Source organism: Thermobia domestica, chromosome 10, assembly GCF_964235325.1.
Source record: "Thermobia domestica chromosome 10, izTheDome1.hap1.1, whole genome shotgun sequence".
NCBI classification, from domain to species: Eukaryota; Metazoa; Arthropoda; class Insecta; order Zygentoma; family Lepismatidae; genus Thermobia; species Thermobia domestica.
In genome coordinates, this window is record NC_137463.1 from 98,914,573 (window position 1) to 98,935,649 (window position 21,077).

Genomic DNA, 21,077 nt, shown 5'->3' on the forward strand with positions numbered 1-21,077 from the left:
AGTAATGAGCATTGCTTTAGAAAAACTGTTTTATTGTTCTGATTGTTACAAATCCTTAAAATTCCTCAAAATACGCTCCTTCTGCATCGATACACTTCTGGAGACGTGTTTTCCACGCCTGGAAAGCATCTTTAGAGTCCTCGCCTGGAATGGCTTTTAAAAACCTTGTAACATGGGCTTGAATGTTCTGCACGGAGTCCCAGTGTTTTCCTTTGAGGTGTCCCAGTGTTTTCCTTTGAGGCAAAACAAAAAAGTCACTAGGAGCCAGGTCAGGACTATAGGGGGGTGGGGGACCACTGGAGTTCTGCTCCGGGCCAGGAAGTCGACGACGGTGAAAGCGATGTGACGTGGTGCATTGTCGTGGTGAAGTTTCATTGAGTCTTTGATGTCACTTCGAACGCGGGCGACCCTGCGTTTCAGTCTCTTCAGCACTTCTAGATAAAATCCTGCGTTGACAGGTTGTCCTGGTGGCACAAAATCCAAATGGATGATTCCTGGAACGTCGAAGAAAACAATGAGCATGGTTTTGATTCGGGATTTGCTCATGCGCGCCTTTTTGGGGTGGGGGGAGGATGAGGTTTGCTACTCCGCACTCTGCGTTTTGCATTCTGGATCGTATTCGAACATCCAGGATTCGTCTCCAGTTACGACTGAGTCTAAAAAGTCCGGATCACTTTCACACAATGCCAACAACTCCTTGCAGCGCAAAACTCGAAGTTCTTTTTGTTCGTTCGTCAACACCTTCGGCACAATCTTCGCACAGACCTTTCGCATTTGCAGGTCCTCGGTCACTATCCCATGTACCGCAAATGTTGACATGTTTGGGGTGTCCTCGATTTGTTGAATGCTCACACGCCGGTCTGAGCGCAACACTTCACGCACACGGTTAAGAGTCTTCATCCCGGCGAAATTAAAATACCGCTAATTTTACAGTAATTATGTGATATCTTCAAATAGATAAAAGATAATTGAAATATGGAACAAGAGTGCCCTAGACAATATTATTTTGCGTGAGGTACCGTTATCACAAGTCACCTAGTGGCTTTCCATTTTCAGCTGTTTAGAAACGCGAAAATAAATGCCAATTTTCAAAATGGCTCGAAATCGAAAGCAGATAAGTGAGTCGTGATAACGGTTTCTTATGTAAAATAATATTGTCTAGGGCGGTCTTGTTCCACATTTCGATTATCTTTTATCTATTTGAAGATATCACATAATTACTGTAAAATTAGCGGTATTTTAATTTCGCCGGGATGAAGACTCTTAAAGTTGTCGTCGGTCCCGGCCGTTGTTGGGCGTCCAGAACGGGGCTCGTCGGCGACCTCCTCCCGACCCTCCTTGAACGACTTGTGCCATATTCCGACCTGGGATCTTGACAAACATTCCTGCTTGTAGGCCTCTTTCAGCATCTGGTAAATTTCCGTGCATTCTTACCCAACTTGACGCAAAATTTTATGGCGTAGCGTTGTTCAAGCGAACCCTCCATCGCGCCGTGTTACAACTTATAAAAGCGTGCTTCACGTGGATCGACATCCACACGCTGTCACTATTCGCAGCAGACTGACTCCGGGTGCGTTTGGAAGGACAGACCACCCATTCTTTTTCCGCGCCGGCAGCGCGCGCTGCGGTGGATTATTGAGTCAGGGTAGTATCATGCTCATTACTTTCATAATGAACCCTGTATATATATATTCACTTTCAACATATATCGTGTTTGACACATTAAGATATTATACATTCAGTCTTTTTAAGATGGCTCTTCGTTCTATCTGACTTTTTAGTTACCGTAACAACTAAAAACCCGTGGAGATGATTAAAAAGTATTCCAATAAATCTAGAATTGTTCTTCAGATTCACAAAGAACTTCTTTGGAGATGTGACAACTAGCGTTGAAGAAGTAAACATAACGGTTGGAGAATGTAGCTTGACAGAATGCCTTATTCCCCCTATGCGTAGTCAAGGAGTAGTACTTACCGAAGTTTTATTTGTCATTCCGATTCTATCACTATGATTTGAATGAAACTTGGGTGTTATATTGTGTGTATTATGGTGTATTTAATATAAGATTAATTGCTGCTCTCAGGGGACAAGATTGTTAACTGATTAAAAAAAAAAAAAGAAATCTGAAGAAGAAAAGTTTAGGATTTTTTTTAAAATCCTCTGTAACTTCCCTCATGTGAGTAGTAGACTGGTAAGTGTCTGAAACCGTAGTCCTTTGTTATTCGAATGAACTAAAAGTAACATCAATAGTGCAAATACAACGTGAGTTATAGCCTGAGAACCTGTTATTACCTGTTATTAAAGTGAGAACCTGTTTCTACCTTTAAAAACCACTATTTGGCAGCCATTTTCCAATATGGCGATCAAACCCGTTACCGGATACTTCAGGACTTTTAGTATGTTGTTATACACACATTTCCAAAGGAATGTGCAACATTTCACGTTGTTATGGCTTTTCTCTGGATTAATGTATAAATATATGAAAACTAATGTTCAGAAGCGAAATTTTGGTGATTTTTAAAAACGAAACTCCTCAGTTACTTCCTGCGTGTCGACTAAACTGGTAAGTGTAATACGTTGTCTGTAAGCTGTAACGTACCTTAGGTATGGCTCCGTCGTGGGCCACCGGCCGTTAATGACCAGGACAAATATCTATAGAGTAAAGAATGCCTTACAATAATAATTGTTAAATCAGGGAAATATAGGGAGTTCCTTCTAGTACAAATCTTAATTATATTTTCTATAATTATGCTTATCTATATTAGTTCTGCGTATTTCAGTTTAGCAAAACAGAAAAACATGATTTAAATAATCAAAAAGATGCACTTAAAATTGTGAAATAAAAGCTTATATATGTGAATTGAAAAATTTTATAACCATACTGCAATCAAGCAATATATACTTTCATTGGAATCGAACAAGAATAGAATTTCTCAATATGTAAATTGATATCCTGATATATATATATATATATATATATATATATATATATATATATATATATATATAGACAGTGGCGGATCCAAGGGGAGGGCTATAGGGGCTATAGCCCACCCCCTTGACGCTCAGGTATACGATGGATAAAATGGGCTTCAATCCTGCTTTACACTGGATAAAACGGCAAAATATGGTTTAGCCCCTCCCTTGATCATATCCTGGATCCGCCCCTAAGTATATATATATATATATATATATATATATATATATATATATATATATATATATCTTTTTATACTATAAAAACTGTTTTTACAGTAATTATATTTAAGGAGTCTAACAGAGTAGCAACATCTACCCTACCAGAATTCCATAACATTAATTTTCTTTAAAAAAAAAATCATATTCAAAATTGTTCTAATAACATGCTGTTAAATAATTTAGACATAATGTATATTTACTCCTAACTAATGGAACACCTTAAATCAGAGACTATAATAAATTAGTTTAACAACTCACCTATTTACAAGAATGGTATATAATTATATGCACTCCCGATTTAATTAATTTGATGTCACACCACAGCAAATTTTATCCACAAAATATCACCAAAAAGAAATAACACTTTCCGGAACTTAGGTACCCATACTTTAGAAAATATTTGAATATAGATTTCTTTCTCATGAATAAACTGTAAAATTCACTAATTCCGAAACGCGAGATATATATATAATCACATTATACGCAGTTGACTATAACAAAACTGATAGTGACCACATGCACAGTAGCAATCGAATGGCTAAGCCATTCTCTTCCGGCACCGTTATAGGTGCGTAATGCACAACTTTCCGCCAGAGGCGCTAAAAAAATTACATCTTTATTCCAGGTTGCATACTCCTCAGACAATACATTCCAATATTATTTTTTTATATATAAAGCGTGGATAAAATTTCTGCACGTAATATCAATAGTGCAAATACTACGTGAGTTATAGTTATCAAAGTCAGAAACAGTTATTACTTTTAAAAACCACTATTCGGCGGCCATTTTCCAATATGGTCTCCAAACCTGTCATCAGATACTTCAGGACTTTTAGTATGTGGTTATATACATGTTCTGTAAGGTGTGTACAAAATTTCAGCTTGTTATGATTTTTTCTGGATTAATATATAAGCAATCTATCTGGAAGAAGGAAAATTTTGGGGAGTTTTAAAAGGAAATCCCTCCGTTACTTCCCGCATATGAAGTAAACTGGTAAGTGTAATACGTGATCTGTAAGAATAGTTCTTTGTTATTCGAATGAAGTAAAAATAACATCAATAGTGCAAATACAACGTGAGTTATAGCTATTAAATTGAGAATCAGTCATTACGTTGAAAAACCACATTTTGTCGGCCATTCTCCAATATGGCGGCCATACCCGTCACCGGATATTTCCGGACTTTTAGTAGGTTGTTATATATACATCTTCCCAAAGATATGTATAACATTTCAGCTTATGATTTTCTCCGGGTTTAGCCCCCTCTTTTTTTTTTTTTTTTTTTTGTGGCTAATTTGACTGGGCTAATAACAGAAGAGCACCCAACATAACCACTCCTCTACAACAGAATATTCAAATAAAAGTAATCCCATCTGTAGACTATCGGCATCATGGACCTTTCTTTCACGACACAAAATTTGGTCACTCTACGCCGTGTAGCTTTCTAAAGAACAAAAGTCTGATACTTTTCCAACATGCCTCTTAAACAAGATAGACAACACGCTGAAAGTATGCGTGAATTTGCACGATTATTATTACAAACACTACTATTTTTAAAAAGTAAAAGGTTACAGTGGTTCACAGTTCGGCATTCACATCTAGCACCAAGAGTTCTTCTTCAATACGAACTAAGGTAACTTTCAATTGTAACAAAATTGAGTGAGGTTTTCATGATTCTCTTGTTATCCCACTCCCTTCATTCCAGTAATATTCACTTACAATTATGATTTCTCTTCCTTAGTCATATACTATCCATAACCATGGAATAATAAAGTAAGATTTCATTTTATATTACTCACAGTCAGACATTATAGATTTGGGGCGTTGAGAACACAAGAAAATCAAGTTCAGTTCCGGAGGTCGTGACAAAAAAAAAGATATGTATAGTTTGTATATGGTACGGTTCAGTACACGGAGAAGTTAATACTGTTTTTACATTATAAGAGTTATTTATAATATCTGAACATGAATTTCTTAAACTCTGCAAGGAGCTTCAAATAGAATTCCAAAGATTACATACGTCAAAATTAACAAAAAATGGACTGAATCACCTTGTGCACTGAACGCGTTATTTATGATAAGACAACCCCAAAATCTTACTTTTATTAAGACTATAACGCGAAAGTATGAGCCCGAACAAGCCAGCGCTTCTTAGAAAGAAAAAGCGAGTACACATACATTGATATTAATGAAATATTACATCATTATTTCTTACCCGAGTAGTTCAATTTGAGTTGAGTTATAGTTAACATTTACTGCTTCCATTGTATATTAAACCCACGGATTCTATTTACAAGTTACTTCTAACATATAACTCATTCATTAGACTTTACATTCTCATCAATATGAATTACAATAATGACCTATGAAGTTTAAAGTATAATGGATTTTACTACGTCTTGGCGAAAGATAGAATACATCAGAACCGGTATTTAATTCAGCAATTCAGCATATACACATTAGGGATGGCCGGATCCGAAGATCCGGATCTGATTGGGTCCGGATCCTTTGGATCCGGATCTCGGATCTGGATCCGGATCTCGGATTTCGAATCTGGATCCGGATCTCGGATCTGGGTCCGGATCTGGATCCGGATCTCGGATTTCGGATCTGGATCCGGATCTCGAATCTCGGATCTGGATTCGGATCTCGGATCTTGATTCTTATCCAAACCCACATCCCATCCAAATTATGATAAACATGAATATCTAAAATTCGCCGAAAGTAATTTCACAAAGTCCTGACAGTGAAGAAGAGAACAGAAAATTAAGACGAATATTGACAAGTCTATTTGTTTCCTTCATTCTACTCTAAAGATCAAATGTTTGGCTTACTTAAGAAAAAAAAATGATCCGGATGAGAGCTCAAATGTCGAATCTAGTTCCACTCGGTTGCAGGACCGAGATGAATATTTAAAATTCCTCAATGCACCTATTTCATTGACAGTTAAGAAAACATAAACAGTTAAGACAAGTATTGACTACTTTTTACGTAAATTTATCTTGCTCAGTCTGCTCAAAATATCAAATGTATACCCTACAATTAGATTTAATAATTATTTAGTAAATCACAATATGAGCACCGAGAATAAACTATGAATTTTGGTGCCTCTTATCTAGATTTGAAATTTCGAATTCATACATAGAATCAGGCTGAAATATAAATATTTGAGATCTGGAAACCAAAACATGTGCTAGTACCAAGATCGTAGCCGTTTGTACAGTGGCGTATTTACGATTTTGTTTCGGGGGGAGGCTTTGCTAACTTTCGGGGGGAGGCTTTGCCTGAAAATGTGAAATTTCTGCAAGATATTTCATATAGTTTACTATAGTAAGTAAGATTTCGGGGGGGGATTAAGCCCGGAAGCCTCTCCCCTAAATACGCCATTGCGTTTGTACCTAGGTAATGCGAGCGGAAGGCACTTGCACTAATTCCGCATGTAGTTTGAGGAACACGAGAAATTAAAAACAGATAAATATTCTTTTTCAGGAGTAAGTCGCGCTTTAACATGACTTTTCATGAGTGTTGTGTTCAAATATGAAAACTGTAATGACAACTTGTTTGAAATAAAAACCTTTTCATTTTTAACAATAAAATTAGGTACTTTCACATTGGAGAAAAATTAGCAAGGCACATACCACTGATTAGGATGCTGATTCTTATGGAAGCTTTCACTTGAACCGGAAGATTTCCTCATGTTAGTATCGGATTGCCACAATTCACCTTGCTTAAAGACGTGGTTTATCAGGAGGTCGGACAAGATTCTTTTGAACGTAGCCTGTAGACTGCTTCTAGTCTCAATTATTCCCATATAACAAGACTAGCCATATACATAGTTGGTTCGAAATAAGTTAAAATATCACTAATTGACCTTAAGGGGATAATCGTGATTTAAATATTCGTAAATCAGAAGAGATGCGAAAGTTAAGCGGTAAAATAAATCCGATAATTCCGGAATAAAGAGATTTATATGCAACCTAATGATAGCAATAAAACTCTTTATGTAACATTTTCAAAGCTGAAATTAACAGTTATCTTCTTGAAGAGGGTTTACGGCAACATAGAATATTACAAATCCAATTATTATAAGTAGTACCTCTGACAGCCCTGCATTTCACATCACCATCGCCCTTCATCCTGACAAGTGGGCAATTCACTTACCCACAATGACTTTTCAGGCGTTCCAGTGACATCAATATCTCAGTTTGGGTTTGGGATCATGCTTCGGTGAACCTTGACTATCACCATCAGCAGCTATTAGAGAATCAGAACTTATTTCTGTATTAGATAATGTGGGTAACGATAGCTTTTCGTCTATAGAAGTCGGAGAGTGTATGGTATTATCGCAGGAAATATTTGATACATAAAACTTAGATTGTCAGTATTTAGGAGCAACTTTTAAAATAATCAGTTACTGTAAATGTGCTACAGATTAGCCGAGAAAACCCGACAGCCATAGTCGAGTGGTCTGCGGCATTAGGCTGTGGATCCTTTTACTGTAAATGTCTTGCATTCAAATCCCGCTTCAAATGAACGTAAGCCCGATGGTAGGAACCAAAGGACTGCCGTGCCAAGAATTTAATTTGTTTTAATTATCATAAATGCCTTCTTTATTATTAAATTTTATCCAATATTTTCTTTTCAACCAGTTTGCGAAACTCAGAGCTAGCTACTTGTTTTCTTTTTAATTCATGTTCATAGTTAGCACAGCTAATCACTAAGGAAAAACAATCATTTCAATAAAATTCGCCTCGCGTCTTTCGTAGCTCTAAGTTATTTTCAGCTTTTTTTTTTTTTTTTTTAAGCTGAATGGCGTTTTATCACTTTCCCCTCGCTTTCCCTATTTTTTTTTCTAGTTTTACCTATGTTTCTTTGCACGGATATTGTGCCTATATGCACGTGCTTAATGTGTTCGTTTACAAAAGCGGGCCATTTCCCTGCCCTGTATCAGTGCCCTGTATCAGAGAAATATTAATTGACGTATGTAAGTGAATATATCTGTGATGAAGTCATAATTTCTCAGTTTTTGCATCGCACATAGTTTCCTCATCCTCATTAATCTCTTCACCCCCGCTTCCTGAATTCCAGTTCTGGTATTCTTTCTTGAGCAAGGCCTATGTAATGGGAGACTGATGTCTCATGTAGGCTTATTAACTATATCATCAGCAATAAAGAAAGTAGGGTTTAATTTGCACTAATTTTAGAACATTACGTTAATTAAATAATAATAATAATACGGAGTGAGCTCAGGCTACTTGTTAGGATTCTTGCTTCGCAATTGGATTATACCGAGTTCGAATTCGGAGACCAGCTATCCTGACTGAGGATTTTCCAGGGTTGTTCCTCAGTTATACTGGGCAAATGCTAGGTTAGTACCTTGATCTAAGGCTCTGGAGACCTTCCTTCCATTCCTTTCCCAATGTTTTCATCTGTTGATTATTACAGTGTAAAGTGGCCTCTGAGGATGTATCTGGTAGCTTATAGTAAATAAACAATAACGACTTAATATATCTTCACGAAACGTGTGGGTTAATTTAACTATAGCCTTACAGTCCCAATAGATAGCTAAAGTTTTAATATTAATTTCCTGACTTTTAAATACTATTTTCATATTGTTTCAGCTTTCAATTATCTCATGTATGTTCCACCGAGAATTGAACCTGAGATCACATGAACAAATGCGAATATGTTAAATATTTTTGAACACTAATATACAAAACACAAAACGCTTCAATGATACGATGCATGCATATGTTTTGGTTACGTCCTGCAATGTATGATTAAAGAAACCTGGAGGGTGAAGAAGAAATGACAGAAATCTCTTTTATATTTACTCCTTCAACAAACTCCTGACCTCAGAAGGCAAGCCATAAGTTAGGTAATAAAGTCGTACAACGAACACTTTTATTAATACTAATAATACTACACAACCATATCGCTCTCCTGAAATTCTCGTGTGTATGTTTAAAGATCTACTGTTGTTCCACGCCAACCAGTCTATATTTTTTGTTGTACCTTCGAAGTGAAAGATTTGTTGATGGTTGGGCTCTAGAGAGTCAGAAACTACTATTAATAAAGAGTTTGTTTTGTCCAGTATTCCTGCGATTGGAAGGGTCTTATCTAAAAGATATTTCATTTGTATATGAGAAAATAAGAAAGTTTATATAAGAAAGTAAATATTGCAAGGTTAAAATAACATAAAGAACAAAGGTAGCACAAACGTGTTATGGAAACATTTAAAAGCACAGCATCCTACTATATTAGTGAATCCGAAAAAAGTTTTGACGAATTTTAGATATTCAATTTTATCATCACAATTTCAGATGTAGGTTTGCATACGAATCAATATCTGAGATTCGGATCCAGATCCGAGATCCGAATTTCGGATCTAGATCCGAGATCCGAGTTTCGGATCCAGATCCGAGATCCGGACCCAGATCCGAGATCCGAATTTCGGATCCGGATCTGAGGTTCGGATCCGAGATTCGGATCCGAGATCCGGATCTAGGTCCGGATCTGAGTTTCGGATCCGAGATCCGGATCTGAGTTTCGGATCCGAGATCCGGATCTAGGTCCGGATCCGAAAATTTTTGGCCATCCCTAATACACATACGTATCCAGCATAATTCTGCATACATACGCAAGTTCACACTGGTGTGAGTCTCTTAACATTGATAAAGTTTTCTGAATTAATTATGATTAATGCCTTCAGAGAAGTAAAAATGTTCATATTTCTTTGACTAAATATATACAAAATCTCGCCTGTTACACAATCAATTTTATGGAACTATAACTTCTAGTAAGCAAATATATAAAGGTACCCAAGAAAGATCTGTCGGTTTTTGTGGAAGTCAGTGTTCAATTGGCCCTCACACCGTGAGTTAAATGCGAATGGAGGTAAGGCGAAGGTCAGTTGTTGGTGTTGGTATATCCAACATGCTAACTGCTTGTGACAGTTTAGTTACACCGTGAACTTGTGTAAGGACAGAGTGAACATGGAATCTCCACAGAGCGTCATAAGGGCGTGTATGCTGTACGAGTTTTAAAAAATGATCAAACGCTGCTGCAGCGAGGCGGAAGATGTGCCAGACCTTTGATGAGGATGTCGTGACTACGCGGACAATACAGCGGTGGTTTAACAAATTTAAGGACAGTGACGAAACACTCGAAGACGCACCACGTGCCAGAAGGCCAATACATGTACAAAATGAAGATATTCAGGCACGAATTGAGGCGAACAGTGGCTAGACATGTACGGAACTGGGACTACAATTCAGTGTGAGTGGACAAACCATTCGGCAGCACCTCCATCAACTTCGGAAGCACTACAAATGGGTCGATGGGTCCTACAAAATTTGACTCCGGGCCAGAAGGCAACCCAAGCAGATAACTGTGTTTCTTTGCTGTCTCGTCTGAGGAAGGAGCCAATTCTGGACAGGTTGTTGATATGTGACAAGAAGTGGGTTCTGTACGAAACTCCACGGTGCCGTCATCATTAGTTAGCATTCCATGAACCGGTTCCAAAACAACCGAAAACAGTACTGCACCAGAAGAAACTCCTCCTGTGTGTTTGGTGGATCGCTCGCGGCATCATGCATTGGGAACTGCTAGAGCTGGTCAGAGCATCAATGCAACTGTGTACTGTCAGCAGTTGGGTCGTGTTCTAGTAAAACTCAAAACTCTGGAACCAGCACTTCTGAATCGCAAAGGAGTCTTCCTGTTACAGGACGACGCTAAGCCTCACGTGGCTATGATTGTCCCGGAACACTATTCTACGTTTTGGATGGGAAACACTATTGCATCCGCTATTCTCCCCGGACATTATACCGTCCGATTATCATCTGTTTCATTCCTTCGACAATCATCTTAGAGGACACCAGTTCAAATCTCTAGTAGAGGTACCAATGCACTATTACCTTCTTCGCTTCGCGGCCCACCAAGTCCTACGGCGATGGAATGCATGGAACCTTGGTGTATATATATTACATTCTTGCTTCTACAGTTAGAGGAAAGCAGAGAGACATACAAGGAGAGGTTTCATCTGCTACATAGATCAAGGAAACATGGTAGTGTGAAATTACTATAAGACTCAATAGAAAGAAACCAGCTCCGTATGTTCACTGTTTTCATAGAGATAGTAAGCTAGAACTCTGTCGACTGTTTATCTGAGGTAGCGTAAACCTGATTTAAACTACTGAGCACCGATTGCAAACTAAGCATTTCTGGTCAGTTTCCCTTTCTTTGCTGATCTGGAAGTGTAAGGTGATAGCCCAGTAAATTTAGGCCAAAAATAGGGTGGGTGTGAAACAAATTCATAACTAGCTAAATTTGCAGGGTTAGCTCCTAGAGATATGTAAAACGAATCCTAAATCCATATATACATACATGGACTTGTTTTGTTGGTCATTTTATGATATACATAGAAGTAGTAATTCCTGTAGAGTATACAGGGTTTTTCATAATTGAAATATATTTATTTTTAAATTAGATATGTGGAAAAATATAAAATAAAACAAAAGTGCTTGACGGCCATTTTAGATCCACCATTTTGGATAGAAGCGGGCATGGAAAATTAGGGAACTTTTCAGGATTCGTTCTGCATTTAAAGAGAAACTAATCCTGAAATTTTCAGCTAATTATGAATTATTTTCACATAAAATCCTAAATTTATTGAGCTAAGAGTACATGTTACCTGGGATCATTTTTATGCTTCAATAAAACTAGCAATATGCGCATGTTTGCGTATAGGAGAAATAGCTCTCTGCTAGAAGCACTTCACTTCTAACGTTGCGTAAATAGATTTCACCTAGACTAAACTAGCGATCTTCATTAGATAAAATCATGCATTGGCTAATCGATATGAGAAATCCGTTAACAAAGCTAATAAGCGATCTTTCATTTTCTGATGTTTTAATATATTGACGGATAGAAGTACACTATACGTCACTGTACCTGAAAATTTGGTATGTGCAGCTACTATCAGTTCTGTTATGGCTGCAGAAAAAACTTTAATATATAGCATTTATTTCAACATTGAATCATAGTACGATCTGATGGAGTCCAATCTTATTTATATTAGGTAGATTAGATTAGATTAGATTAGATTACCTGAGTAATTTCATGTGTAGTGGCGTTGCTGATTCGTTCATTGCCAAGATAGAAGTGGCGAATCTTCTTTGCTATTTCTTCAAATTGTTCCCGAGGTGCAGTGTAGTTGTAGCCGTATAAAAATGGGGCAATAGCTCCAAAATTTCTGTCCAGTTCTTCAAGACGATCGGGTTTTGTTATAAACTCTGTTTAAAAAAGTAAATTTATCAGTAAGCCTATCTTGTTTTATAAACACTAAAAATTTGGAAAATAAGGCACATTATTTAAATTTTTGAGGAATATGAATTTATACGAATAAGATTATATTAAAGTGATTCTTTTGAATTCATTTTCTTAAAGACAAACTACAATTGAGAAAAATAAGTGTGTATTTGACTTTGCCTGGAACATTTGAATCCTAGAATCGTTTCAAATACTGAGGATAATAATTAAATTTAAAGAAGTCTCAACAAAGCACGATTAATATCCATCAATCAATCTCTCATAAGTATGTAACAAATTGGAATCATTGTCCGACTTATCTGAACATTGAAAAACAACGTTTTCCTACTTTGTATTTTCGTTAGTGAGCTTATCGGTTCTTACAATTGTCGTAAAGTAATGGTGTAAGAACTCAAGTCACTACTTGCCAAAGATAAGACTTTTATGCGTCTGATAAGTTTGTGTAGATGTCATGAACTAACTTCACCAGACATATTGCAGTGTTGTCAGATGAATTACTTTTAGAAGTACCTTCTTTCATTTGCATATAACTTTTTCAAGAAAATAATAAGGATAAATTGAACCTAATTAAATTTGTGTAAGAGCAGTGACGTACGTACTTTAATCGTTTTGCATTGTACATCTAAAATTATTTAACGTTGTACGAAACATTAAACCATCTAGGTGACAGACTTAAGTGTCATAAAAATAGACTAGTAGTTGAAATACATGATAAATATTCCACTTCCATCCAGGTAAACAATGATTTCCAGGTTCTAACTGTTCGAGTTTTCTTTGGCTAACTTATCCTTTCTAAAACATCTAACTCATACCCTGAAGCTTTTACACTGGTTGACCTAGGTGATAAATATTGCCAACTCCCACGTCCAGTCATTCTTAAGGTCATACTGGACCTCGTGGTTGGGAATTTGCAGCTTTTCCCAACACTTCACACATTTGATTTTAAAAATGGCAGTCTAAAACATTTTACCACTGCTAAAGAACATATTTACATCTAGATTTTTCTGCCTGCAGCCCAGGACTTCTGTTAATCTTCAGTAGCATGTTCATCATGACTTATGGGCTAGGGATCACTTTCCGATCATTCACCAGGTTACAATCAAAATTATGCAGACTGGTGAGAGTTTTTTTGAATACTTTGATTTTATACCAGACTCCCTGCTTTTTGTTGATGAACACTTTGACTCTTTAAGCAAGTGTTATGGCTGCTGGTAATACGTCGATTCCATTGTAAAATAGTGTTCCCGGAAAACATACTCTTCCCTGTTTGGAAGAGACGTAGTCCATTTAATCGTGCTTTTACTGCTGGCAATTTGGCAAAGTTCGTCGCTTTCGTGCAAGCGCAGTCTACTTGATTAAGCAACAGAAATATCGTACTTAACGATATCATATACCTCGTTTAAATGCATGCCGTTCAATCAGTGCTGTTTGTCCAAAGCTTGTTGTCTTTAGGGTGATTCAATTTCTATCGACATGTCTACGCTACTTGTGCTAGACGAACTGATCATTGACCAGCAACAATGCCTGCCAATGAATTGGGCCAGTATTTTGCTGCAGTTTCTAGTTTGGCTCATTATTCGCCTGATTTCTACAAGTTAAAGCACAAGCAGAATGGAAACATTTGAATTTACGTCACTAAATATTGAAGATTACAACTTGCGTTTTACTGCCTTTAAACTTACCACTGCTATCACCACAAATAATGCACCAGGATCAGACTACATAAACTATGTGTTCTTCCTATCCTGAAACCTGAAAAATCAGCCACGTCGAACTCGTTATACACTAGGTTCCTTAATCAGTTTCTTGTGTAAATTGTTGGAAATGATCAATGCAACGTGGCCGATTTTGTGGCATTTGGAAACGAACTCCTTGCTTTCTAATTTCCAATATGGCTTCCGGAATTTCCGTCCCACTATAGATAATAGTTTTTAACTCGATAGTGCAATTCAGGATGATTTTCGCCACTGAATGTTATTTTCACTGATCTTCTGGAAGCCTATAACACCGCTTGACGATACGGAATTTTACGGCCTACTTCTTTGAGAAGTATAAGGTCGTATGGGTTTCTTTCTACAAACGTTTCTTGTAGACCAGTACTTTCGAGTCTGATTAGAAGCCATACTTTCCGACTGCTTCTTTCTAGAAAAGGCGTTCTATAAAGCAGTGTCTTAAGCGTGGCACTTTTTTGTGTGACAATGAATAATGCTATGATACAGATATTAGCACCCATTCATGAAATATTGTGTACCATCTGGCTATCTATTACCGCCCTTCTGATAATCGTGTTGTCCTAGTCAATTACAACATACTCTCAACAGCCTTTTACACTGATTGACGAACATTAGATTTACTCTCTCCTCAGCGACACTGTATCCACTTTTGTCGCTTACACAATTGCGCATACATCTTTGTTACATATGCTGATCTTTCTTGACAATATCACATTTCGGACTTGAGTTTGATCAATGGCTTGGCGGGCTACAAAAGCAAAAATATCGCTGTGTACGAGCACTTAAGGTTCTGATATTGTTGTAATATATTTCTTCGGGTACTGATTACCTTGTCTTTCTACGACTGTACCATAGTCTGATCCATTTGTATTTGGACTATGGATGCATTATTTATGGCTCCACCATACTTACCAAGTTATGCCCACTATACACTGTCCATTATTTTTGAATATGTTCTGCGACCGGTGCATCCCGTACTAGTCCTATTTTCAGCTTGAATATTTAAGCGATCGAGTCGGCTAGCGCCATCGTCGGCTATGGCTCTACTATTTTGCTCATCTAAAATAAATACCTCATCATCATTCATCTTTTCCACTGGAAGCTGGAGAGCATTGCAAACGTTACTGGCACTACATAACATTGCTAGCTCTTGGAATTCATGTTCTAGAATTTTTGAATATCTTGCTGTTGAAATTCTCCCTTCATGTCACTTGTTTTTTTCTTTACCAACACTCCCATGGAAGATAGTTCGTTCATTCCTTTCTTTCTATCTGCTACAAGGCAAGGGATCAACCAATAGTCCTCACGAATTTCGACAAGAGTTCTACTCTCTCTTACATCAGTTTCAAGACTGTACGGTATTCTCATTGATGGCTGCAAAGATTCTGATTCTGTCATATCTGGTTTTCTTACCCATACACGTACTTACGATTTTAAATTACACACTTTTTCTTCAGTATCCACTGTTGAGTTGGTTGCAATTTTCCAAACTTTACTTTATCTCTCTGCGCATCACACACCCAGGACGTGAATATGTTCTGACGCTCAAAATACCCTGAGTAGCCTCCATTTTGTGCAACGTAAACACCTTCGTCAAGCAAAACCTCCTATCATGTCATAGATTATTAGCATAGGGATGTGAGGTACAACTCTGCTGGGTTCCGCGCCATGTTTGAATAGCCGATAATAAAAGAGACAGAATGTGTAGCGAAAGTTGCTGCCCATGAAGGAAGGGAATTCAGTCTCCAGATACCTAACATGGAATTTGTGTTCGCAATTCACTGCTCAGTTCCATCAGCGCTGGCAGCTAGAATGGAACAAAGCTCTTAACAATAAACTATATATATTGAAACCTCAACTTGGTATTTGATCACCATCAGCTCAAGATCTCAACCTGAATTTTAACTTGATCAAGTCCTAAACTGTTTTGAACTTCACATGCATAAGTCCTGAAGTACAAAAGGTATAAAGATCATTTTCCTGCACAAATTTCAACGTGCATAAGTCCAAAACAAAATTAGGAGCACAATTACTGAAATGTAGTAGACCTCAACTACAGAAGACTTAAAATTTAAGGCTTTATCTTATATATTAAGGATTTCTACAGTTTAGGACTTATGAACGTCACCCGACCATTACACATACAACCATTTTACATTTTGTAGCTGATAACCAATTTTTTGTATGCATCGTTAGTATATATTTAATTTTACTACTGTACTATACTGCTGTTGTTGAACCTTTTATAGGGTAGTGCAGGAAATCAAAAGAAGGATTTAAAACCAGCATCAAAATTTCTCCCAGATTCACCTTTTGAAGGTCTTGAGAGTTTATTTTTTAGTTTATTCAGTCTCAATAAATAAAACTAATATAGAGTTAGAATGACGCTCGATATACCTGAAGTCAACCAAAGTCCCTCCGATGTTGTAACGCTAATTAACCAAGGCAAATTCTGCATCTCTCCATCCTTCATAATATCGTAAGGATTTTTCTTCAAGAAAGGTTGATTTCCATATTTTTCCACTACTGGAGTAAATGGTGCAGCCGGATTTGACATCCAAACCTACAAAGAAAGAAGAAGAAGAAGAAAGGGAAAAAGAAAAAGAAAACATAATTAAGAAATGTAGACGTGTAAGGTCTCTATCTACAACACAAATTTTTAAAATTGATTTTCTTAGCAACTAAGTCTGGAGAATATTACGAGACAAAACTAACAAAATTCTATCTACCAGAAATACTATACTTAACTAGTCCGCGAGAATTGGCTAAGATCGTAGAATAGCGTCTCTTCAGACCGTCATGTATCGAGCTCCCCGAGAGTTACAAAACCCAAAGAAACAAGTGCAAACATCAGAGGGCATGATCCTACCATAACTTAAAATCCATGTTCTCAACGTTCGTGCAAGACCTTGGTATCTAATTATCATTAATTCTACTGGGCTCAGTAATCAAGATCATCTGCCTTCACTACAAATCAAACTAAATCAAATACCAAAAATGTACAAATGCCAAGACTCAATCATACTGATACAGCCCAAGAACCAAAAATCACTTTTTATCATAACCAAAAACTTACGAAGTGGATGCGGGAATTACTAATGTGGATAGGAAGGAGCCGTACAGATACAGCAAAAATAAAAAAAACTACTTTGGAACAAAAACCAATAAATTCACGAGGAATATTAGAGCGAATGAGGGCCACCATGAAAAAGCAGACCAAGAACCGAAACTTCGTAAAATATTATTCATAACGATACGGACCAAGAATCTGCAAAAAATACATCTTGTATTATCGATTAGGGTGCGCCCATATGCTCCGTATAGGATGATCAAAACTTCCAAAAGTTTTAGGCCACCCCCCAAAATGCTTTTGGACTAATAAGTTAACTATTCATAGGTAACAACGTTGATGGTGGGCAAAATTCACCCACGGCTGGGACCAAAATATCATAATCTACAAGAGATTACAAGAGAATAGATAGTGCAAAAGAATTCACAAGGAATTGAAACAGAGGGATAAAACGACGGACTGAAACAAAGGGTACTTGTTTATCAGTGATACTATACCCCCTGCCTCTCTGCGCCTAAGTTCTCAGTAGACTCTATTTTATTTCCTCAAAGCAAATATACATAAATTTGGTTAAGTGTATTATTAATTTGAAACCATTACTTGAGACTTTTCCCCTGTGTTAGGCGAATGATTGCAAAAGCAATGCACCGGGAGGACAACAGTACACTTGCATCTCAAGATAAATTTTGGCCTTTAACTAAACTCTTTATCTACAAAGATTACTAATCCAATTTATTGTCAATATCTCAGAAAACAGATTCGCAAGATATCAGATATAATCAGAGATAAAAATGAAGGGGAACGTGGGGGATGTCGTCCCCCACTTCTAGAAAATATCTGTGGCGTCCCATCGCTTTCTAAAAAATTACAATTGGCAAACATAAGCACGGGGGACGGCTTGACGTCATGTGTCCACCTACCTTTTCAGATCCACTTTTTACCCCTTGAAGTAATAGAACAAAAGTAAGTAAAGTCAGCACATATAATCTAATATTAGTATCATAGCATCACTGGTTTAAATTACAAGCAACTGCCATGTAAGCTTAATACTATTGTGACAACAACATGCAATCATAAACATCTTCCGCCTGACCCACAGGTAATGCTCTCCCAATAACTTATATATATATATATATATATATATATATATATATATATATATATATATATATATATATATATATATATATATTCTAATGTGTTAATTGTCGCAGATGGCCGCCTCGAAATACATTTACGGAGAATGAAGAGAGTCAGATGAAATATCAGTATGAGAGTAACAAAAAGTTAATAAAAGTTATCGGTGTAGGGTGATTAATTAGGGAGAAAAACGAAGTTAAATTCTGGGCTATATGAGTTCGCGTATTGAGACAATATCAGGTGAACAGGAACAGAGCATTTAATATATCTAGCAGTATTTCAACCCACTGTCTTATTACCTAACACAGGATGCGTATGTACTGCTGCTGCAGTAATGGAGAGAAATTCAGAAACGTAGAGAGGAAAATTATAAGAAGTGAGTTACATGTGAACCAAACGTGGTGAAATGGGGCAAAATTTGAGGTGTTAGATATCCTAATTTATGGACGCATAAATTTGTAAAGATTTATACCAACACGTAGCTTTGTATACCAACATGTAGTGCTACGTGTGAATTTGTACTGTGTATACAGTTAAGTCGAAGGGTGTTTTTTTTTAAAAAAAATCAAAGGAATAGTATACAATAGTAATAAGTATAAAAGAACATTATTTTCCTATTGTGTTAATATATTTTATTATTCTTTATATGTTTACCTCTTAAGTACATTTTCTAAAAACATTGGCGCCATAAAGACGCGTATGTTCTTCATATCATACCTCCTTTCTTTTGTATACAATAAATTATTGTTTTTATATTCTTATTATGTTTACTGCTTGTGTACATTAAAAGAAATAACGTCAAAAAGACGTGTATGCTTTTTTTAACCCTCCTGCTTCTTTTTCTATACATTAACTTGATTACTCTCCATACGTTTAATGTTTGTTTACATTTTCTATAAACATTGGCGCCAAAGAGACATGGTGGTGTTATCCGGTAATATGCGCAACGTGAATCTAAACTTGATCTATGTTGCTAACTAACTAACTCTTTAACCTATGTAACACGGAAGTTCAATACCGCATTCCCAAAGCTCTGTCTTTAGCAACTGGATCCAGCTTCTACTTTGTATTCCTATTCCTGCGAGATCCATCTTAATAATATCCTCTCATCTGCACTTAGGTCCACCTAATGGTCTTTTTCCGATGGGTTTTCAGTTAAAATTTTGAAAGCGTTTCTACTTTTCTTCATTCTAGCTACGTGACTTGGCCATCTGAACCTCTTAGACTTAATGACCTAACAATGCTAGGTAAACCGTATAAATTATGCAGTTCTTCGTTATGAAGTTTCTGCCATTTTCCATTCCCATCCGCCTTGGGTCCGAATATTTGCCTTAGGGGTTTATTTTCAAGTACTTGCAGTCTGTGGTTTTCCTTAAAGTAAGATATCATGTTTCACAACCGTACAGTACAACAAGTATAATTGTCGTTTTATATATTTAAAGTTTCAAATTCTTGAACAGAATTCGCGAAGACAAAATATTTTGGACTGAATAATAACATAATTCCTTGCTTTCATTTGATATTTAAGTTCTTCGTGGATATGGTTTTAGTGTGTTAATATTGACCCTAGATATTTGAAAGTATCCACTTTGTCGAAAGTATTATTTGATCAAAATATCTATTTGTTATTGTAGCATCTATTTTGCTATAACACCAAAACCAACTCTGCAAGCAGTCTGAGTAAACATATATGAATTTACACAGTTGTAAAGACCTCTTTGGATCAGCCTAAATATTACTTATATACTTTGACAAGTTGTTTGCTCCTTTCTGACAAGAGGACTTTTACTTACCAGGAAATTTCCAACCTCCTCAACAATGTCCGTTGCATGGAGTTGACGTAGACAATCTACGAGTGTTCGAGAATCATCTGTTGGACATCCAAGGTTGGCACCCAGGTTATTGGCCTTCTCTCTTCCTCCCTCCATCTGTGCCCAGTCAGAGAACGCTGAACCACTTACTGAAATTGCCTTCTCAAATAGACCTACAAAACAACAATAACTAGTTGTTGAATCAGTGTTGCACTTAGCATGGCTATTACACATAGTAATAAGTAGTAAGTATGTCCTATTACTGATAGGCGGTACACATCCCACGACCGCCCGGCAATTAAGATGGCAGTTAACAATCTAGTGTATGTATGGATGAAGTATGATATTTAAGTGGTGCAAACATCGAAGATGTGTTATACGTCAGTCAATGCCGACTCCGGCAAGTTGGTTTCGAGCGCAGAGCATGGATTCCTGTGAATGTTCAGCAAATGGAATAACTGACCCAGGATAATCGACATAATCTGTAGCCAAATTGCACAAGAGATGAATCTCTCTGTAAGAACGGTGAACACAATCATTCAGAAACATTTACGTTCTCGAAAAGTTGGTACATGATCTGATCCCGAAACAGTTTTTCGCTTTCAACCTGACAGAAAATTTGAAGTTTACATCTGGCTCCAACTTATTTTCACCTGTTTGTACTCCTAATAGAATTCATCAGAAGTGAGCATTTTTGGAATGATGACAAAGTAAACATGTTGTTCTACTATGGTTAAACTGCCCTGACAAACAATTCTGAGCTGAAGCTTGTCAGGCATCAACTAAACGATGTGAAC

The 21,077-nt window shown here is 36.9% G+C and overlaps 1 protein-coding gene across 1 annotated transcript in view; it reads right to left on the reverse strand.

Annotated features, from left to right (window-relative positions):
- Nucleotides 1-21,077, reverse strand: part of LOC145662601 (venom carboxylesterase-6-like) — a gene marked incomplete in the record, with an annotated part of 151,579 nt that overhangs the window by 85,083 nt on the left and 45,419 nt on the right. The window contains 3 exon segments of the mRNA XM_081728317.1: nucleotides 12,305-12,489; nucleotides 16,657-16,822; nucleotides 20,263-20,453. Coding sequence (XP_081584443.1) covers nucleotides 12,305-12,489; nucleotides 16,657-16,822; nucleotides 20,263-20,453 — 542 coding nt within the window.